The following is a 23,714-nucleotide window of genomic DNA, read 5'->3' on the forward strand; positions in this document are numbered from 1 at the left end:
AGACAACCATTCGCACTGGCATTCATACCTACGGGCAATTAAAAATCCTCAACCTTACGTGCGTGTTTTTGGGGTATGAGGAGAACATTCCTTTTAGACGTTTCAGTTTCAGTATATGGTTCCTCAACCTAAACAAAAGCACACTATATTAGTGGTTCCCAAAGTCAACCTGGGCCCGACCCCCAGTGAGTTGTTCAAAAAGCTCCCAGACCCCCAACCTCAAATTTTGCCAATAATGTATTGCTGGACGCAGTTATGGCATTCCGGTACAAAGAAATACTCCATTTTAGTGGCTCGCGTGCTCTTGCTTTTTATTTTTGCCCAATAAATCAAAACGTGGTTGACCACTGGAAAGGGAAAATCTTACATCATGATTAGCTTCCAGACGATTTCGCTTTTTTGTCTTCACATCATGGACCCCCTAGAAAGATGTTTTTCGCCCCCTGGGGGTCCGTGGACCCCACTTTGGGAACCACTGCTCTAGATACTGAAAGTCATCTACAGGTAAACTAATCTTCCTGTGTGCTCTCCCATTAATGATCTATCTACTAACCCACGACTGCTCTCTCTGCCAGCCAGCGAGCCAGCCACTCGCTCCTCATTAGGTAGGACACAATTTAAGCCTCTCCTACTGACTCGCTCATTGTCAGATTGCTCTTCACGCTCTCATGCAAGACAATCCAACACGCTTCCTTGAATTGATCTTTCGAGCCCCGTACCTGCCATCTTCCTGCCTCGTAGCTCGCCTGGCAATCGCCACAGTCGTCCGTCCTTGACCGCCAGTTCTGCCTTGGCGCTTTCTGCTTTTTATCTGCAAACCCCTGCTGATGCTTTGCATTCTGCCCTAATGACATCCCTGCGTGACTTTCCCTGTCTTGCTACCTGTGGATTCCTGAGGGTTGAAACTCTTACCTGTCCCGGCCTGCGTCGACGTGGATGAGACGGGACTGCGCAAGCGTGTGCAGCGGGAGGATGAGAAGCGGGGGAAAAAGCATGTGCAGGTGAAAAGAGTGAAAAGTTTGGTAATGGTGACCGGGGAAGAGTAGCAGCGTAGCGATTAAGGAGAACAGGTTGATGTCGAATGTGCTGAGGATCAGCAAATCAGCGCTTCGTAGCTTTATTGTTCCCACCACCCAGCTCAGCTGTGCAACGAGAGAAGGAAGAGTTAACCCCGAGGGGGGACGACCTCGCCCCGGAGAAGATGCCTCCCCTGCGTCTCCCGACCACGCCCAGGTGACCGTAGCAGGAAATGTTAACATGGTATTTTTGCAAAACTGCCATTCGCATTGAATGAAATACCTTGAAGTTTCCGAGCCGAACGGTGATCTTTGGAGAAAATAATTTGTCAATTTTGGTGTCGCTTTCCACTGGTTTGTATTTGCTCAGACTTTTGTTTTAAGAGACTTTTTAAAATGTATATTTATTGATATTACATCATTGAGGGCTGTCAGTCTTTTAGTGAGAAATGCAATAATCAAGTGAAAGTGCAGTTACCAATTACAGACCGCATGAAGTACTTCTACACATATGACGAGACAAAGCAAAAATTTACATTATCAACAGAGGAACCACTTATTTGATGTTTATGTTTATATTTTGATGTGATGTTCCAAACCAAAGTAAAGTACTGTATCCCCCTTGAGGGATTTTTGTCAAAAAGCAGTATTTTAGTGATACACCTTGTCATATCGCTAACATTGAGTACTGTACTATCCATCCATCTTCCATTCCGCTTATCCAAGTCAGAGTGTGAGTGCAAGACTGCAAGTGTGAGTGCAAGTGCTGACTTTGAGGCATTCAAACTCACATTCACACTTAAAGACGCTTTAGTCTTCACTGAATTTGACATGCAGTTTTTGGGGGGGCGGGGTTGATGTATGAGGAACCCAACGGGGTACAGACGAAGACCTAAGCAGGCACAGGGAGGCGGAGTCTACATTCGATCCCGCCCCCCCCCAACCTAAGAACTGTGAGGCGGATGTGAGATTTTCACGTCTGCGGTGCACCGGCTGTTTGTCTGAACTGGGTCTGAATAAGACACTCGCTGTGTCTGCGGGGGGAAGTGCTCAACCTTCCAGCATGTCTTCCACCGTGTTTGCTTTCTCTTGTCGTTTACTGTGGCACAGCACCAACATTTGCCACCGTTCGACAGTCATGACTTCTGATCCGCAGGGCTGCCGGTTATTTCCAGCATTTAGGCCACACAGCTGTGAGGGGGGGGGGGTCTGTCTCCATTGGCAGAGGGAAGGAGGGATAGTTTAGCAGCTCAACATAGCAACAGCCCGGCTCAGGTCAGCGAGGACAACGCAGAAGACAGACAGAAAGGTAGGCGAGGACGTGGCCACAGCGGCCACTCGACAGAGAGACCAAACGTCTGGAAAACATGAACCTCATTACCTGTCATTCGTATTTCTGGCAATTTCTATCTCAAACGTTACCACGATTATGAAACATGTCCATTTGAAAATGCTGTCAAATATTCACCACTCAATACCGCTTTTTAAATCATAAAACCACACAAAAAGAACAATCGTACAACTATGATTATTTATGGATTACTACCCGCCTGATATATATATATATATATATTCAAATGCATTGGATAAACAGCGTGCAAATGACAAAAAAAATGAAGCTATAACAGAAGGCACTGCTTCTCAAGGCAAGTAATCAATCCAGATAATAGATCATAAACAGAATTCACGAAGGGGTGCGTAGCTGTTAAATTGCAGTGTCAATCAAGCGCCACCTTGTGGCTGACTGGGCTTATCACAGTCATGTTTTGCAACGGCAAGCTTTTTTTTTTTTTTTTTTTTTTTGCTGCATACTGAAGACATTTGGGTTTCGCATCAAAAGATAGCCTGAGAGAGAAGTTGAGAATTACAGATTTTGTTTCATTTTATTTGCCTCTAAAAGTATTGCAACCACAACATTATTAAATTGTTCACGGTGGCTCAGTTGGTAAAGCGTTGGATTCACATTTCTGAGGACCCGGGTTCGATCCTGGCCCGGCCTGTGTAGAGTTTGCATGTTATCTTTGTTTCTCCGGGCACTCCGATTTCTACATCCCAAAAACATGCATTAATTGGAGACTCTAAATTGCCCCTAGGTGTGATTGTGAGTGCGACTGTTGTCTGTCTCCATGTGCCCTGCGATTGGCTGCCGACCAGTTCTGTTTGAGGATAAGTGCCTCAGAAAATTGGATGGATGAAATCCTCAAAATAAACATGACATATACATCACAGTTACCATCTCCTGGACAACAAATACCACAGCCATTGTCAAGAAGGCCAGGCAACATCTTTACTTCCTCAGGACTTTAACAAGAAACAACCTCTGTCACGGACTGGTGATAGTCTTTTAACGCTGTGGTGTAGAAAGCATTTTAACATACTGTCAAAGTATGCAGGCTGCTCAGTTGTGGACAAAGAGACACTATAGAGAGTTGTAAGAAGTGCAGAATTGGTTGCCCTCTTCCACCATTACAGGACATTGCCAACACCCGTTATCACAGCATAGCCAGGAGCATCGGGACAGGCACTTCTCGTCCCAGTCATCACTCTTTTTCGTCTAGGCGGCATGATGCTGACTGTTCAAACTCACAAGAACAACTGAAGTGTGTATGAAATTTCCCACGTTTTCGTTCCCGTTCCACTGTAAAAATTACATGCCAGCAAAACGCTATTCTGGCGTTATTCACCCGTTTAGTCACACACTCAACACGCTCGTCTAACATTGACAAATCGCTCGTCGCGCCCCAGTGACACGTTATTACACGCTTATGGTTTTTAGGTGTATCTTATTTGGTCGCTGTTACACGTTTCTCGTGCGTTAGACACACCTTAATCATGCGTTAGACACACGTTAATCACACGCCAGATGTGTCAACCTCATTTGAGAACGCTGAAAAATAGAACGATTGAAATGTTCAGAGAACGTTGACCAGAACGTCATGGTGTGACGGGGCCATAAGGAAGGCGCTACAGATCGATGAAAGTCAAAAGTAGCTGGCATTCGAACAGTTTTTTCCCATGGCAATCAAGTCATTAAATTCTTGATTGGCAAACCTACTATTTTTCTGCCTTGTGCCATGTTAGGACACTCATTCACATCCTGCTGGTCCAATCAGTATTAGTAATATATATATATATGTGTGTGTGTGTGTGTTATATTTATTTTTATTTTATATTTGTATTGTATTTTATTCACTTTAAACTGCTCCCTTTGCACAATTGACATTGCATTGGTCTGGTAAGGGCGCTCTGTACAACCTTAACACGATGTGGGAAGTCAACACAATGAGCTCTTACCTGTTCTGGATGAAGAAGATTTTAGATCTTGCACGACTCTTAAAAGGAATAGTTCCTATGAACAGAAATATTTCTTGTTCTTTGTGCTTGTTGCTATGTTGTTCCTTGTTTTTTGTACTTAAATAATGTCATACCATCTGATGATGATTCTTTTCCCCAACACACTAAATACATTCGCATTATCCACGCTGTTGTTAGTGCAATGGTAACAGATGTAACTGATTGGATTGACCGGTGAGACGTTTTCCGTTTCTACCTCTCCAGCAGCGTTTGACCATATAATGCCCAGTGATTATAAAAGACAGCATATGCTGCTATCGGAATTAATGTTGTCCACCTTTGCCAGTCTGACCGAGATACGGCAAGAGTTAATGGCAGTAAGTAGTCTAATGTGGGATAATTGTGAAAGACAACTTGTAGTCTGACTTTACAGGGACTTTAAATGAACCAAACAGAAAATATGTTGTATTTACAATATGTGAGGAAGACAGAATACTTAGAGAAACCCCACACAGGCGCAGGGAGGACATGCAAACACCCCATAAGAAGCCAGAAGCAAAGATAGAAATACTGAACATCACAAGAGTGAGGCAGACACCCCAACCATACCAAACATGTACTAGGGTGAAAGGAAAAGAACAGTCATTGGACACTCTAAATTGCACGTATATGCGATTGTGAGTGCGACTGTTGTCCATTTCCGTGTGCCCTGCGATTGGGTGGCTACCAGTTCAGGGTCTACCCCACCTCTTGCCCGAAGACGGCTGGGATTGGCTCCAGTACTCTTGTGAAGATAAGCGGTCCAGAAAATTGATGAATGGACTACATGACGCTCTGTTGACTGTTAATTGCTCTTCAGTGCCCACTACCGGTCTTAGGGCAAGTGCAATTGTGCTCTTCCTTGGGCAGGTGCAGCATCTCCAGTATGGGCCTCATATTTTCCCTGTGCTGTCGTGCCCATGCAGTTCTAATACAGTAAATATAAATCACAGGGGGACTGTCGACTGTCTCGAAATCCCAAGAAGCTGTTAACCCACAATTACGCCTACATTCCCGAGCCGTGGCATATATATATATATATATATATATATATATATGTGTGTGTGTGTGTGTGTGTGTACTATATATTTTTTTAATAAAAAGAAATGTTCTCCTAAGTTGTTATTGTTGCGTGTATCGATCCCACTTGCAGCATCTCGAGCAATACCCGGCTACTCTTGCATCATGAGGAGCGTGCGGCGGTCTTCATAGTGCGCATGTTCCCGGCGTCTCCATTGGCTTCCCCGCCCCCGACATTATTTCCCCCCACGCCGGCGCTGTTGAATCCTGAGCGTCCTCAATCGGAGAGCACACACGAGGAGCTTCCCACGCTGCTGTGTCCAGAGAGGGGGGGGACAACGAGATGGAGAGAAAGAGCGAAATCAACGGCCACGCCATGCCCGGATCCGCTGAGCGCCTCCGGGAGAGAGGAGCCACCAAAAGCACGCAGGAGAAGCTGCTGGAGTTTCTGAGGCGCAACCTGCTGGTGATCATGACGGTGTCGGGGGTGGTGGTGGGGGTCGGGCTGGGAATGGGGGTTCGCGGCATGAACCTGAACAGGGCGCAGATGAGCTACTTCGCCTTCCCGGGCGAGATGCTCCTGCGGATGCTGAAGATGATAATCCTTCCCCTGGTGGTGTGCAGCCTCGTGTCCGGCGCAGCCAGCTTGGACACCCGCTCGCTGGGCAAGCTTGGGGGCATCGCGGTCGCCTACTTCCTGGTCACCACCCTCATCGCCTCCGGGATTGGCGTGGCCTTGGCGTTTATCGTCAAACCGGGCGTGGGTGCGGGAGCCCTCAACACTAACAGCCTGGGTCTGGAGCGCGTCAGCACCAATAAGGAGACCACCGACTCCTTTCTGGACCTGGCCAGGTACGTGCCCTCGTAGCCCTAAACTACTTGGTCGGACATTCATTGCAAGTTCATTGCATTGTTATGAGTTTTTTTGGACTTTCTTTTGGTCTGTCTCGCTGTAGATTTTCAAGCGTGCTGCTGCAACAGTGTTACATAAATATGTGAAACGTTTATATATTCATTTTGCATTGCAATGTGAAAAGATATTTGAAGTTACACATTGTTACGTGAAACTATGATTAACAGCAATCAGACACATGCACGTGTGGCCACCAAGTGGTGCAAGCACCCGGCCTTTTTTGTAAGATATGACTAGAAAAATGTCAGGGATAGCAAATTCAAACATCTGTAATTTACTTGGGGTTGAACAGAAACTATAAATAGTGACAGTTGGGTGCAATTTACAAAATCAAATAAATATGATAAGGGTTTGGCGCAGTGGGGTAAATGGTTACTGTTAGCATCACGATTCGGACCATATGGGTTCAACAGTATTGCTGCGACAGTAAACAACATTGACTTAAGGTGAAAACTTCACATTATCACATAAAAAAATAAACCTTTATAATAAAACTATTGAGCCATTTTTTTAAAATGTGGCTACAAAACGCTGTCAGGCATGGGTGGCAAAAATACAATATTTGCAAAATCAGGTGGGATAGACATGGTGCCCTCCATCAAGTAATCAATGTCCCCCCAAAAGAGAGGTCACAAGATGGCAAATGACTGTTTTTTTTTCTCAATAAAGCTCTTCAACTCACTTCGACACGGTTCCTTGGCCCCAAAAGATGATTTTTTTTGTTGTTGCAAAAACAGCTAATAAGAGTTTTTCAGTGACGAATGGAGGATAGGTTCCCGAATATATCCACCAGCACCACACTCTGTACATACAATAGGTAGAAAGTACAAAAATAAAAAGTTAAAATGACTACAATTTAAGGAGTAGAATGTACAGACATGTTTTCAAATGCAGGCGGTAAATGTAAAATGTAAGAAAAATAAACACTGGAGTAAAATACAGATGCATGAAAAATCTAACTACAAAAACAAAGTTTTTCTGGTACTTGCACAAAATGATTTCAGGATACTTGAACTATTACGAAGGTGTAAGTGCACAGTGACTCAATCGACGAGCAGGTCAGCACAGCCTGCTTTGCCTTTACAGTATTTGACAAAATCATTTGACACATGAGTAAGAGTCAATAGGATACCGTCAAAGGAAGGAAATTGTTATATAGAGTACCAACCCGCTCTATCTTCACAGTTTTCTTTACTGGAAGACAATCTACTAAATATTCAGTATACAAGTATAGCCTTCTTATTTCTCTGGCACCAAGAAAACAATTCTCATCAACTGAAAATGTGAAAAAAAAAATCAATTTACATCAACCACTGGCTCAACCTTCTGTTAGAACTTGTATCCATGGGGGAAAAACAATGACAGTTCACAGTTTTTAAAGAAAAATGGTTCCCTTTCTTGTCCTGAATAGAACCTAAATCAGACTAATTAATGCCATACACGTGCACTGTAGGGAAAGACAGAAAGAAGCAGAGTGCGAGGGATTCACACATAGAGTACATGAAGTAACCTATTCAGCCATTGTACAAGTTATTATAAAATGGGGTTGGGGAACATAAAATACTTGCACTATTGTAAGGTTCAGTAAGTTTGGTCCATATTTGAGCAAGAATCGAGTAAGTTGATGAAGTATAATTTGCTCTTGTGGGCCACATAAAATGACATGGCAGGCCAAATCTCTCCCCCGTGCCTTGAGTTTGACACCTGCAATTTTTGCGTCTTTAATGACATGACAACATGCATGTTGATAGAATGTGAGAGGAAGTTGGACTACAAAACATGCAAGCGTGCATTTCACATAACAGTATGTATGTATTAATAATTAAAATGAATGAATGAATGAATGAATAAATGATGTTCCATTTTAGTTTCAGCTCTTTTTTTTTTACCATACCAAATAATTTGTAGCTGGTGAAAACATTGACTCATACATATACATTAACTGGAGATGCTCATGTTTAAAATAAAATGGATTGTTCACATATGCACACACTTGTTCTGTTAAAGAGAAAAAAAAAACCATCAATGATCTGAAAAATGAACTTCAAAAAGGCAAAAGAATAAATATAAGTGTACCCCAAAATAGACAACCTTAAACTGATGTAATCAGGGACAGTTTCAAAGGTTTTCTGATTTTTCTGGGGGAAAAATAGATGGATAACAGAGACTACTGGGTCACTGTCAATGGTGATTGATTATTATTAATTTTTAAAAATTATTTTATTTATTAACTGACTTTGGTTTATTACACCTGTTTTGGGGCTATGTTACAGTAGATATACCCCTTTTGCCTCTAACTAGGACTACGGGTGACTAATATTGTTTTTTTTTTTTTTTTTATAAAGACAGAGGAACAACAAATGTATATCTTCGGTTCTGGAACCTCACAAAAATGTTACATTCCCTCTCAAAAATACCGTCATCAAATACAAACATGAACATTCCGGTTGTCTGAGTTTGTGCTTGAGTTCCTTTTTTTCCCTACCTCCAGGACTCCTTCGTTGTGCTCTTTGGGCTTCTCCATTTTATGTGATGTTTTCTACTGGACACCAGAAGCTACGCATCTTTGTGATTTGGCCAGCTCCAGTCTTATCAACTTCTTACCTGTGCTTTTAACAATAACCTGTTGACTTCTTTCTCTGTCACAATACCTGGATAGATATCACGACCGTAATCAAAGAGGACTTAGTTGTCTACTTTGACATTTATTCTCGTTTGTCTCCATTTTCTAATGTCCATAATAGGTTCTGTTGCAGAACTATCTGACTCCGATGGATCACTGGTCATTCCAAATGGAATGGGCCTCTTTTGGTGATCCCTTACCACAGGAACCGCCAATGCACGCTCCTGTTCCCTAAATAATGAAGGGTGGAAACCATAGCAGGCCACCAATGGAGACATACTACCGGTGGACCTTGTGAGGGAGTTGTTGTCGTATTCCATCCATGGAAGGAATGAGCTCTAGAATGTGCCGTTGCGTTCGGCAACACAGCGAAGTGCCAGGTCCAGGGACTGATTTTCCTTCTCCGTCAGCCCCTTGATCTGTGAACGCAACTTTAGATTTCTCGTTGGGGTAGCTTAACGGTTGCAAACTGAAAAGTAGGGAGCAGTTTAGCAGGAGTTGGCCGCTTGCATCCGACTCCCTTGAGTAGGGTTCTGGCGGAGCAACATGAGACTCTTTGTACGGGAGGCGGGATGGATCAGAGGCTCCGGGCTCCGAAGGAATACTTACAGTAGGGTGGCCGGACTGCATTTTGGAAAAAAGGAGGGAGACTTGTTGTGCGAAATAGTGTAATGATTTCATTCCTGGCTTCCCATTTGGGCGCCTTAGAGGGTAAATGCTTGTCTAAGTGTCTTCGGGATTGGTGGGTCCAAGGAGGCAAGAGTATTCAGTGTTCAATGCGATGGCATTCATTTTGACTGGACCCAGAAGCAGGCGGAGGCTGAAGAAGTTTGTGGAGAATTGCAAGGACTGGTGTATCTTACATTGTATCACGGGTGAATGTTCGTACTATAGCTGTGGAGTCTTGGATCTAGCAGGCTTAAATGCAGGTGATCATGATGGTGATTGACAAGAGGCGTGCAGCCGAGGTGGTGCTGATTACTGGGAAGATGGTGTGACTGAAAGAGAGAGAGAGAGAGGTTGGAAGCAACTTTCCTGTATGTAGTACGCCTCCACGGCTGAGAAGCTGGCCCACCGTATGAGAGTTAGGTGACAGCTGTTGTCGAAGACTATCTTGAGAACAAGGCTTCATGTGTTGCTGCACTGTTTACTTCCAACGAGTGCTCATCCAGTCAGCAGTTCTGACTTATCTCCACGGCAGTTTTGACTCCTTATCTTTCTCAAACATTGAATGTGCAACATCATGCTTTAGTGAATCTGCATTCTATGCTACGCTAAGATAGTCCATTTGTGGTGCAAGGATGTGCAAGCATCCTTCACAAACTTTGTTGTTTTAGTGTTATTTTTTCCGTGCCGGTGATGGGAAAGACATCGACACATTGACACTTTTGAAGAGGCCAAAACTGCAACTTTACACTGCTGTGGATCTTTTTCATGCAGTCTTGGGAATGATTCTGAGTTACATACAGTATCACTGTTATACAAGCGATCCGTTACGTTGAACTTTATACATGTAATAATATATATATATATATATATATATATATATATATATATATATATATATATATATATATATGAAAAATGCACATTCATTTTAAAGTGTGGTCAATCCAAATATTGGCCTCATAGACATGGGGAAAATACGGCCCATCTAGCAATGCTGCCCAATGAGAAGGCCACCCTGGGTGGCAACTTTTCTCACCCAGATCAAACGGTAGTAGCAATTGAATCCTTTAAATTAATTTGGAACACAGTAGAGATAAACAGTTTGGCGGCAGACTCGACTACCATTCCAGTTTCTCAAATTATACCTTGAAAACATTAATAGTGCACCACTAATTAATATTCATCAAAATGTATGGAAGGGGCGGCACGGTGGATCAGCTGGAAAGCATTGGCCTCACAGTTCTGAGGTCCCGGGTTTGATCCCGGGCCCGCCTGTGTGGAGTTTGCATGTTCTCCCGTGCCTGCGTGGGTTTTCTCCGGGCACTCCAGTTTCCTCCCACATTCCAAAAACATGCAACATTAATTGGACACTCTAAATTGTCCCTAGGTGTGATCGTGAGTGCAGATGTTTGTCTCGATGTGCCCCGCGATTGGTTGGCAACCAGTTCAGGATGTACCCCGCCTCCTGCCCATTGACATGTGGGATAGGCTCAAGCACTCCCTGTGACCTTTGTTGAGGATAAGCGGCTAAGAAGATGGCTGGATGGATGTACGGAAGAGTATTTACGGAACCGTATTGCTGCGACAACCCCCCCAAAAAGTTTTGCACTTCCGTATAAATGTACTTGAATATAGAGCATGAAAAAATATGAGTTATGGTCTTTACAGAATTGCTCAAACAACTACAGTATTCTATTTACTTGTGGATGGGAAGTAAAATGTATACCGTATAAAGATTTACATGTTAACACATAGGTGGTGGCTAGCATGTCTGGCTTGTAGTTCTGAGGTTCTGGGTTCTCAACTCCCGTGCGGCGTTAGCGCATTGCACTTTTCTTCTTCTTTGTACTCTAACCTCCTCCCATATTAATAAAAAAACCTTCTTAGATCACTTGCAGACTCTTAATTGTCCATAGGTGTGAATCTGAGGTCGTGAGTGTATCGTTTACGGGATCCTCGATTGGCTAGCAATCAGTTCATATGGGTTAACCCACTCAGCATTTAAGGCTGTGTGGATGGGGGGGGGGGGGGGGGAATTTCCCTGAGGTAATGCACTTTTTTTTTTGCCTTAGTCATGTGCTGGAAACAGAAACATATTGCTATGAAAGTAGGATTTGGAATTGAAAACTAAGGAAAATAATATTCAAACCGATCACTTCTCAGCAGTTTTACAATGGATGTGAAATGTAAACCAACTGAAGGGTTGTCCAGATTTGATGTGCTGGATCCCTCAGACATACTATGTGTGGGAATACATGTGGGAAAAAGTGCACAACATAGTGCGACCTCCGCACTAATACGTGGGAAGGGCCCACAGCTTCCAGTAATCCTCTGTTTGCATGACTGATAACAATGAAAGTAGACTCAGTGTGGTGACTGGGAGGGAGCCCAAGAGCAATGTTGGACTAGAAGAATGAGATGGAAAAAGCCAAAGTGAACCATTTTAGGATTGATGGGGCTCTGAGCCAGCTGCATTGAGATACATCAAGTAACCCCACTGAAGCGACTTGCATTAAATACCCGGAGGTGTAAAGGGTGCAAGCGTGTAGATTTACAATTGAATAAGTGGCGTGAGAAAAAAAAAGCAAGCCTTTTTTTCTGCCTAAGGAAAAGCAGTTTGGGTTACATTAACGGTGATTCTGGTTTCTCCGATTGCACGTTGTCAAGTACAAAAGTTTCAAGTTTATTTTTATAAACTTTTTGTTTTGTTTTTTTACTTCATGCACCTCTGTGTGGATGTAGCCATAAGACAAAGTCATTCTGAACCCATAAAGTAGTGAAGTACAAGTAAAATGTAGTACTGGTACAACATGGATGAGCAAACATAAATGTGTTACTGTTTTTAAACATTTATTAACTGCTTAACACGGTTAAGTGTAACACACTAATGAGTGACTTTCTAGAGCTCTATTTGTTTGAATTTCCTTGGTGCTGTGGGAAAAAGGTAACATTTATATTGAATAATTTGTTGTTTAAAATCCCAATCTGTTTACTTAAATAACAAGCTCAAGTCATGAGTAAACCTTTGAGTGATGCATTGTCAAAATGTTGCACCAGAACAGTGCCAGAAAAATGACTTTGTCAGGTAATGTGAGGAGCAGTGGACCCGATGAACCATCCCTGGAAAAGAGCCAATGAGTTGGAATCAAACTTTCAATGAAAAGTTTGCATTAGTTGTTAAAAACATGGAGTGTGTAGAAGGTTCTTTCAATATTGAGTTAGTGGAGTTTGCATTAAAGCTGGCATTTTTTGTAAGGCTCATTTCTTTGTCTTTTACAGGAATTTATTCCCATCCAATTTGGTGGCTGCCGCTTTCCGCTCCGTGAGTGCCGCACTTCATCCACTCTGCTCTCTATGCCCATGTCATGTATGGATTATTCAGCAGAATTCATGTGTCTGACACCACGGATACCACTTTATGTTCATTTAAAGTTGCTGTAAATCCTTACCGGTGTGCCGAGTCTCATAACGCCTCTTAATGAGGACTCTTTGGCTTGTCCCCACCAGCCGTTTCCATGGCAAAATCATTCCATTGGAGCCAGCCTAGCAACCCACCTCGCCTCATTGCTTCTGAACCCGGCCCACTTCCTAGAATTATTGTCTGCTCGATACGACTATAAAATAGAAACCATATATGGTCTTTATTTCACCTAAAGTGGTGGAAGATGGGGAGCGAGATGGTTCATACGTGCATATCAGTGCATAAAGTCCCACAAATAAACTGGTAGTGACTGGGATAGTGAATCATAAATGTGATTCCTTGCATGGAGAGGATTATGAGTTTCAAAATGCAGCCAGGTCAGTGGGTGCAATTCCCTCCACACCGTCCACATCTCAACGCACATCCAATTGGGGAATAAACCTAGCAAACAAAGAGGTACAACGATGAAATGCTGCTACTGCAAAAAAAACAAAAATAAAAAACAAAAAAACCCCGTCACATGTCATTTGAAGGCTATTTGTTGGACTGTAGCTGCACCAGCACAAGAGTCTTTGGGCTGTAAGATATGCATTTTTTTCGTGCGTCATCCTTTGTATGGAGTTTTGCAAGGATGAAAGAACAGCATTGTTACAATTGAAAAGGCCCAAATGGGCAAGAAGCCTCAATTTCAGCCATTCCATACAAGATGTAGACAAAGGCAACTTTGAGCGAACGGTTGTTATTCAAGCAATCATAAAAAGAAGCGTTATTGTAGGCTTTCTTCGCTCTATAAACACACAATTATAAAAAGCCCGTGACCCCACTCAGGATAACTGAGGAAAGAAAATGGGTGGATGGAAAAAAAATTATCATTTTTTGCATTAAAGTTATTACAAGTATTAAACAGAAGCTTTGCAGTTCCTTTGGTTGCACATGAAAGCCAAAGTGTCTTTTCCACTGATATTTTTCAACGTAGAATACACAATGACAGAGCTTACAAATTTACAAAAAGGTGTTTCTTTACACAGCGTGTAAAAAAACATGCAATGCAGTTTCCTGTACACATCACATGATTTAAACGTTACCAGAATGAAAAGATAGAAATATTACACTTCAGCCAATAACCAAAAGGTTTTGACAAATTTTAGTCTGATTCTGAAGGCAACAACAAAAACGTGTTCACGACTTTCCGTTTCAATATGCAAGTTTATGTGGCAAATCAAGCCAGTAAGTAATCACGTTAATGACTACATTTCTTGACTATATTACATGAAAAAAATTATGACAGCCTTCCTCTTTGTGATGCAGTATTCCACCGACTACAAGATGGTTGCTTCGGGCAATGACACCAATGGGACCACCATCTATCAAAAGGTAATAAGACCCCCTTAAAAAAACGCCACACTTTCTTACACTTACATGAACACATTTAAACATTTGCAAGTAGTAAGTTTCAAAAGTGAATGCGTGAAGGTTTTGTGTGTGCGTGTATATTGCTGATATGTTGTTGAATGGGTTGTTATAAAACTAGAAAAAGACTAGAAAAGATCAAGATCAAAAGTAAAATCTGTTCATTATACTTTCGATCTATAAAACAAAGCAAACAAATTATTAATTTTCTCCAAAAAGATTTAAAGCATCGTCCTGCATCCTCTCATTGACTGATACAGTATGAATAATTTTCTGTATTTTTTTCCCTGATCCTCTGCTTATTCACGTGTTATTATTGTTTTTGTTTACTAATCTCACATTTTTTCCCCAAAAAGATTTAAATTTTCTTCCACATTGACTCCTAAACAGCATTAACAGAATCTGACGTGATATCATGCAGGAGAAAACAAATGTGTGTGCGAGCATTTTGCACAAGCTATAAGTCTTTCAACTGTTCTCTTGGTGATAATAAATGTTAGGAAATACCAGCAAATAAAATAATCATTTTTACTTTCTGTATGTTTGCACAAAGGTGCATTCAAGGACCTCCAGCGAAAAAAGTCTCCAATAAAACCAATGAATTAAGTTTCACAACAAGCCCAAGATTCCATGAGATGGCACCAAATTATTATCTTTATTGCTTTCGTTTGAGTCCAAAAACTACAAAAAAAACTGTAAAAATGCAAATTCACAAATGCTTAATTGCGAATATGTCGGCAGTTCATTGTATGGCTTCAGCTTGTGTTCATCAAAGCTGAAGTGACTCAAAGATGGGAAGACTGTGTGGCTACTCACGTCAGTGCAGGTGGAATGAACCTTTACCGTCTGGTTCAGGAGGCACCACTGTTAGCGTGTCTGCTGCGTAGTCCAGTGCTTCACACAATGTAAACATTGTCCTTGTTTCACACATACACACATGCATGCATGCACATCTGACCCCCTCACACACAGCTATGGGACAGGACCATCAGTGGGTGTTGACACAACCCGGGATTTGTCACTGCACTTTTTTTTGTTAACCATTATCCAGTCTACTGAATAATCTGCCCTGACCATGCACCGACGCACTGACTCTTAAGTCCTCGTTAAAAAAAAAAAAAAAAACCCAAAATATCCCTAATACAGTCTGAAATGTATTATTATTATGAATACAGACTGAAAACTGTAGTGGAGGCTGTTCCATGTTAAACCTATCGTCCGTACTGAAGAATGGAAAATTAATACATCAAATACATTTGCATAATTTATTCCCATGTAAGACATACAAGTATAATAACAGTTTTCAACAGCGTAAAAAAAGTAAAAGCAACAGCGAGTCCCCACCAATCCATTCTTTGTTTTTAGTGTCCACACGTATTACTACCACTTTACAGTAAATGTTGCCTGGTATTTTGTTGTGGTTGTCTTCACTTTTTATTTCCACTGTATGAGCGTAGTTTTGGGTGAGACAGATTCACAGGTCCCACTCCATAATCTCCCCACGTTGTATCTTTAGGTACCCTTTGGGACGGAAAACGACGGCATGAACATCTTAGGTTTAGTGTTATTCGCGATGGTGTTCGGTGTGGCACTGAGGAAGCTTGGCGACGAGGGCGAGGAGCTCATCCGATTCTTCAACGCTTTCAATGAGGCCACCATGGTGCTGGTGTCCTGGATCATGTGGTGAGTGCTTGCACAAGAGGCTTTTAACATACCAAAGTGGTGGTACTGTGGAACCTCGGAATTCAAACATTTCGGTAGTTGCACAAATCGGTTTTTGACCCAAAAATCGACACAAAACACAACTCGGTTTTTGGCCCAATTCTCGGTGTATGAACATCCATCCAAAGCAAAATCCATATTGAGAAGATCCATATCGAGCCGCTGCTCACTTGGATTAATACAGTCACATATTGGACGCCGATGTGACGGTCTGAGTGCTCCTGGTGCTCAAAAGTCCCCTTGTGATTAATGCGCATTCATGTATATTTTGTAAACTTCCAGCCAGCCTGAATCATCCCCATCCATGCTTCAACATGTGCCATTTGACAACTTGTCGCCGAGTGTTTATGTTCACTATGGACGTCTCAGAAAGACCAACGCAGCGAACGTACATACATATGTATATCATTTCTATCAAGTTTTAAGATTATGTTAGGGTTAGGATATAATGTATGTTAGCTCCCTCTATGTAGAAGAAGGGGAACTATGAGACCGGGAGATTTCCCAGTATGCGTCTGCTACGTAGCCAGATTTCCCCTGTTAGTAACGTATGCGCATTAATCACAAGGAGACTGTTCAGCATGGGGGAGCGCTCATCCCGTCACACCTGTAAACGTCGCAAAAAAAAAAAAACGATCAGGGGCGTGACCTAGAACGTTGTGATGTCATGACCCATCGGTACGGAGGAGGACCCAAATGCAGGACTCCGGAGATGCAGAGGCAGTTTGGGAAAAGTGTTTATTCGGTCCAAAGTCGGGGATCAGGCAGACAGTCAAGTGGAGCAGCGGTAGTCAGGATGTCGGGCGTAGAGAGCAGGTCCGAGGGCAGGCAGGGTTTGTACACGAGAGATCGATCAGAGAAGGCAGGAGTATCGAAGATGTCAAGCTTATGGGGTCGGTCGGTCGGAGGACAGGTCGATACACCAGGGTTCACGATCAAGAATCTGGGAGTGCAGGAACGGGGCATGAGTTGCGACGATCTGGCGAAGACCAGTCGACCCCTGGGTCCTATAAATACAGGGGTTAATCAACGAGGATGAGGCGCAGGTGTGCGTCTCCTAATCAGCGCCGGTGCGCTGGGACCCGCCCAGCTTATCATCGTTCTAAAACAGCCCATCCCAAATTTTGTCAACGTCAGAGGTCCGCCCACCAAATTAGTCGTTTTGCAGGTAAGAGAAACTCGCAGACTTTAATTCATAAACCATTATATTTTTGGGGGTAAAAACATCAAACAGGATAAGCATTTTATGGAACAATTGAACATATATTTTCATCTAGAAAAGATTATTTGCGTTAGAAATTACACATTCCATACACTTTAAACTCATTGACATTACTTCCAAATGGGAAGATAAGTTTCTGAAGTTGAACAACTCGGTCTTTGAACACTTGACACTTCACTGTATTTGATTTATTTGTTTTAGCTTTACATAAAGTCAAAGCTGAAATAAAGACCTCGATAGATATATTTTCAGAAACTGAAATCATGCCCCACTTTGTTCCCAATGTCCAGGTATATCCCTTTTGGCATTGTATTCCTGGTGGGCAGTAAGATTGTGGAGATGGAGGATGTGGTGCTCCTGGTCACAAGTCTGGGAAAATACATTTTTGCTTCCATCCTGGGGCACGTAATCCATGGGGGCATCGTCCTGCCGCTCATCTACTTCGGCTTCACGCGCAAGAACCCCTTCAGTTTCCTTTCAGGCCTCATTACGCCCTTCACGACTGCCTTCGCCACTTGTTCCAGGTATATCTGTACTTCCTAACAAAACTGTATTGTCAATTGTAAATTGTAAATTTGTAATGCTAAAATTTTCAAATACAAAATAGTGAAGCACATGATTTATTGAATAGAATGTCATATGTATGTATTTGCTGAACGAAGAACATTGTTTTAGTGGTAAATTGTTGTGCCCTATTAATTTCCAAGAGAAGCTCAGTGAGCTGGCTTCACTTTGGGCAAGAAAAAAAAGTGAATACGGTTTTAAATGTCTTATTTTTGTTCAAAATGATGATCTATTATAAAAAATCATTCTTAAAAATGTGTATACTTGACCCTTGAAATTCAATGACTTGCAGTAGACTTGACCATGATCTTGTTTGCATTTTTTCTCTAAGTAAGTTACATTCATCTATTTTCTTCGCTGCTTATCCTCACAAGGGTCGTGGGAGCGCTGGAGCTTATCCCAGCTGTCATTGGGCAGGAGACGGGGTACACTCTGAACTGGTTTCCAGCCATTCAGAGAGAACACAGAGACAGACAACAGTTACACTCACAATCACACCTAGGGGCAATTTATAGCGTCCAATTAATGTTGCATGTTTTTGGGATGCGGATGTGTGTTTAAGTATCCATCCATCCATTTTCTGCAAACATGCAAACTCCACACAGACGGGTCCGGGATCAAACCTGGGACCTCAGAACTGTGAGGCTAACGCTTTACCAGCTGGTCCACCGTGCCCGCCGCTTTAAATATTGTACTTATTAATGTTCATGTAAGTGAAAAGTAAGTAGTTGTTTTTAGTAGAACGGAAACAATAAAGTGCAGTTGATGAGTTTGGTTGTTTCTGCTTTGGATTTATTACGACCACATTCCTCCCCCATCAGCACTGATACCTCTATGAAAGGTTAAACTAAAGACAAATACTGCACTCTAATTTCATCATATGTTCTCCATCCCACAACTCTTGTGAGGATAAGCGGCTCAGATAATGGCTTGATGGATGGATATTGCCTCCATCCAAATGTTGTTGTTAAGTGTCTTTGTGTGACCCAAAAGGTCAACCTTGTCATAGCCTATAAGTTCTGTACATTTTATTGATAGTGATAAAAAAGGCAACCAAACCCCCAAAAAATTGAGGTTTTTACATCTGATGTAAAATCTCTCATAGCTCGGCGACTCTTCCCTCCATGATAAAGTGCGTGGAGGAGAACAACGGCGTGGACAAGCGCATCAGCCGCTTCATTCTCCCCATCGGCGCCACGGTGAACATGGACGGGGCGGCCATATTCCAGTGCATAGCGGCCGTCTTCATCGCTCAGCTCAACAACCACGAGCTCAACGCCGGGCAGATCTTCACGATACTGTGAGTGCGCTGCACGGACTTCAAAATGTCCTGCCGGCAATAGCGTGAATTGATAACTTCTTAATTGTCCTCACATTATCTCCCACAAGCAATTTCCAGAGCAAGTTGAAGGAAGGGGATATTGAATGAAATTGCTCGTAGATTCGGCAGCAGGGGGAGGAAGCCAGAGATGGCCGTTAAACGTGCACCCGGTTACTATGGAGGTCAGAACAAAAGAAATTCAAAAAATCTTTTGGACGTCTACCTACCAATAATGTAAAGGTGAAAATCCATGTTACCAAGGCCCAATAAAATAAAAACATTTGAAACAAAATAGCTTTACAACCTCCCACAAAAATCTGCCACATAGTGGAGGGATGAAGATTGAACCCTGTACTGTACTCTGTTTACCTATCTGCATACTTTTCATACTTGAGTCGTAGGATTTTGCGACATTTTTCTTTCTGTACTGTCCAGGGTGACGGCCACGGCCTCCAGCGTCGGGGCTGCGGGAATCCCAGCTGGCGGCATCATCACCATTGCCATCATCCTGGAGGCCATCGGGCTGCCGACCAATGATCTGTCTCTCATGCTGGCTGTTGACTGGATTGTGTGAGTAAAGTTTGTTTGTGAACTCACATCAACTTCAACGTGAGAATACACATGACGGGCGGTTGATGTCTGGAGCTGGTTCTCTGAAACACACCATATTGTGTTTTGTCGGACAGGCAGATTTGAGGAAGATTCTGATAACTGCCACGTACAGTTCTTGATAGCTTAGTCAAGTTGTTGATGTGATGGATGTGGATATTTTCTGGTCGATGAACCTCATTGACCCAGTGGTAGTTTATAAAGTTCTGTCTCTACAAGTACAAATGGGTGACTGTTTTCCTCAAACCAGCATTGCTTGGAGATCCTTGCTTGCCCATTCGATCCTACAGTTCCACCATTATGACATAGTGATACATACAGCCCAGCAGTTTATGAAGCAAGGTCACTTACAAGATGATTCTCCCAAATGGGCTAATTTCAGCAAGGCAAGAAATAGGGTGTGTAATGTTTGCTATAATTACAGTATATGGTGAACGAGAGCTTTCTCCTCCACAGCATTGTATCCATTACACAGTAACTGTGATTTGACAGGCACGTATGCCATCGCACTCGCAAATCTGCACAGTCAAGCACGAAAAATCACGTGCGTGAAATTTGTTTGAGTAGAAATACATAGATATTGAAAGACGTCGCTTATTTTGTGTAGTCTTGACATTAATTTACGTGTTTATTTCATAAACATTGGTAATAAAACAAGCCTGATCCTAAAAAATCAGTATTCACCCGGAAACAGGAAATGCAAGTTTACCGTACTGAGCATGTTCGGAAGTTATGCCAAAGGCACATATTCCGAGCTTCTTCACGTACTGCGAGCGCATTTACGTTGAAAGTCCGCAGCATCATGAGCCTCGCCAAAGGAAATTCGGTTCCACTGAAAACACTTCTGGAATATAACACAGGTAATGTTTCAGTATATAACTATAATAAGTATGAGATTGTGATTTACTTTGACTTGATCTAAGTTCTAATGTTAGACTAGTTTGTCCATATATCTAAATGTGAACGGTCTATATTTAATATTGAAATTGAATGTCTGTTGGCCTCTTTAAACATGTCTGTTTCAGTCTGTGCAGTGTCAATAAATTGTGATTATGGTATTAGGCAACAACTACATACTCGGGTATAACAACTCAGTAAGTTATTTTAAGGCCTTGAGATTCCATGCCCAATCACACCCGTAACTTTATATCTGCGGGCATGACTGACCACACCCATACATTTTTCAAATGTGAGTGACTGCATTAAACATTATTTACCAAAAGTCTTTATTCACATCTCACAGATAAACAGACAAAGACAAACTTGTTGCCATCACGTTTTTTTCATCTCCCCGAAGTCCATGTGGTTGGGGATTGTTTTGACAAGATAGAAGTGTGAATGGAAAACCTTTCAAACACAAGGTCTAAAATGTTTCCGTGACAATAAGCTGCGGGACTGTAGATGAAGACTGTATGTACCCTCAACTCAGTGTGGTGTAACTCTACGAAATGGATACTTTTATTGTGTTTTGGGAAGTAATGCGTTTACTTTGTCTCATTTCTGGACAGGGATCGCACAACCACCGTGGTCAATGTGGAAGGCGATGCTCTGGGTGCTGGAATCCTCCATCACATCAACCAGCAGGAGATGAAAAAGCAGCAGGAGCAGATGGAGGAGCGAGGGGAGCTTTCTGAGGTGCGGGTGGAGACACTGGCCAACGTCCAGGCGCAGGAGGAGACCTCACCTCTTGTTGTGCACAAAACCAAAGCATCAGAAGTTGTACCGGAAGCCGTCGAGTCAGTCCTGTGAACTCGTGCAAGTTTATTTTATTTTATTTTTTATTTTTTTGTATTCCTTGTCAGACCTGTTGACCTTTGTACACTGTTGATGTCGCTGCTGTTGGAACACTCATGTGGGTTGTTGAAGATGGTAAGGCCACGAGTTGGCACTCACATGGGGAAAAACAAAGTTTGTGTAGCGCTTGTGAGTACACGTGGAGCTGCTAATGTTCACCAAGTTCTAAAAAGTTTGATTTTCACTATGTCCCGCAGACATTCCCATCAATGTGATACTTTTTTCGTTCCTCATGTACCTTACTTTGTTTTATTTAGACCGTCTACAGACCTCAAGTAAGAACTTGACAACCATTTGTCATGTGCCATATTACAGTTATACCACAGCACATATTTGAGAGAGGTACTTTTAACATATGTAAAGAAAAACGTCTCAAAGCGTGGTTTATGTCAAAATGAAATGTGAACATAAACTACGAGTGAGGGGGTTTTGCTGTTTGTGCTCTTCACAGATGTACACATTTGTTTGCTAACCCACATGTCAAACATTAACCTGTGGAACCAGTTTTTCCATGTGAATTCTTCACCCAGTCCTACATTGTCCCATTTAGGGAAGCTCAATATGTTGACGCAGTGAATGAACAAACTATTTATCGCCAAGTATTTTAAATAATCCCAATCTCTAATCCCAATACTACAGTCACCACAATAACAAATAATTTGACTATATTATTTTCGTTAGTTTTCTGTCTTCAGTATTTCATTGGCGTCTGAGGCACTTTTGGTAAGATTTCGTTGTGAAATAATGAAGTGTACGATTTCTACATGTTAAAATTTACTTTTTTGTTTTCTACAAAGAAAATGCTGTCTGGCGCTTTTTCTTTTTTTAAGATGGTACAAAGGAAATCAAGCAATGTTTGTCATCTACTGCCTTTATATTGTCTTTTGTTAGGTTTTTGCTCTGTTTGTGACTAAAATACAATTTCTAAAAGAAAAAATAATATTATAAAAACAACAACAAAAGACAGTTGCATTACCCATGAATGTGTGAGAATTTTTTTTTTTTGGGTCACTTTGCAAGTTAAAATAAAATCTATTTTATGTACTAAAAACCCCTGATTGCTCTAAAACATGTTTCATTGCTAAATATGCGTAGTATTTTCAGATTGGCACAGTAAGGCTCCTGTTATTTTATTTTATTTTTTTTTTTTAACATGAAAAATAGTACATTCTGAACAGCATATGGGGTTGAGCGTTTTGCATGTTTTATTTCTTGCTTCTATTCTTCTATTTGTGGCTAAACGATGATGTTAGCCAAGGGAGCTTTACTTTTTCCATAAAGATTATGAAATCCCTTAAACTAAATATTCAGCAAATGAACATAAAACATTCCATTTTCAATTTTTTTTTTCTCTCCAACAAGAGACACGATGACACTAAAGTGATGTCACAATAATCACCTGCTGCCCTCTGATGGTGTCAAGCGGTACTAGTCCCTTGAGGACAGTTTGTCAGCTAGTTTTGCTGAGTTCCACTTGATATTGCTGCCGTTGATGATTTGGTGTGAGCGAGGACTCTCATTTTGCTGGCATGTTGAAGATGCTCACTGTGATGTCTTTAAGGTGTGTTTAAGATTTTGAATTTGTACGCTATAAAATGTGTCAAATCATTTCACTTGACTGTTCAGTCTTAACCACTTTTGTTTTGTGAATTTTGTATCTTTTTTTCCCCCTAATATAGCTGATGTGGGATACATTCCTATGACTGGTTATATGTATTATGATCTACGATACGGTACTTTGTAAAAATGAAATCCTGCGCTCGTGTACTTCTTCTGTTAGAAACTACATTTACTTGTGTTTAAATAAATAGTGACAGAATTTCCTCGCCTGTCCTACAGTACGATGTGTGGCTCTCTTTTAACATTGGAGTCATTCTGCTGTTTGTCACTGCAATAAAGAAGTAAAGTTATATTTCACTGTAACCCAATTTGGAGCCCCAATTGGCTGTTTCTTATCACTCAATGTAGTGCTTCTGAACTGAACTGGGCTGGGCTGGACTCACATGCGTACTGATAGAAAATGTGCCTAAGGTTCCTCCTTGGAAGCACCCAGACAGAGAACATCCACGCAAACACC

The 23,714-nt window shown here is 41.9% G+C and overlaps 1 protein-coding gene across 1 annotated transcript; it reads left to right on the forward strand.

Annotated features, from left to right (window-relative positions):
* Positions 1-1,906: 1,906 nt before the first annotated feature.
* slc1a4 (solute carrier family 1 member 4) lies at positions 1,907-23,576 on the forward strand. The gene is made up of 9 exons (XM_061837822.1): positions 1,907-2,325; positions 5,503-6,221; positions 12,854-12,896; positions 14,304-14,369; positions 15,922-16,088; positions 17,640-17,873; positions 19,019-19,213; positions 19,670-19,804; positions 21,352-23,576. Exons 2-9 carry the CDS (start codon positions 5,713-5,715, stop codon positions 21,590-21,592), a joined length of 1,590 nt encoding a protein of 529 aa, XP_061693806.1. The 5' UTR covers positions 1,907-2,325; positions 5,503-5,712; the 3' UTR covers positions 21,593-23,576.
* Positions 23,577-23,714: the final 138 nt, after the last annotated feature.

This window comes from Syngnathoides biaculeatus, chromosome 12 (genome assembly GCF_019802595.1).
Source record: "Syngnathoides biaculeatus isolate LvHL_M chromosome 12, ASM1980259v1, whole genome shotgun sequence".
NCBI lineage: Eukaryota > Metazoa > Chordata > Actinopteri > Syngnathiformes > Syngnathidae > Syngnathoides > Syngnathoides biaculeatus.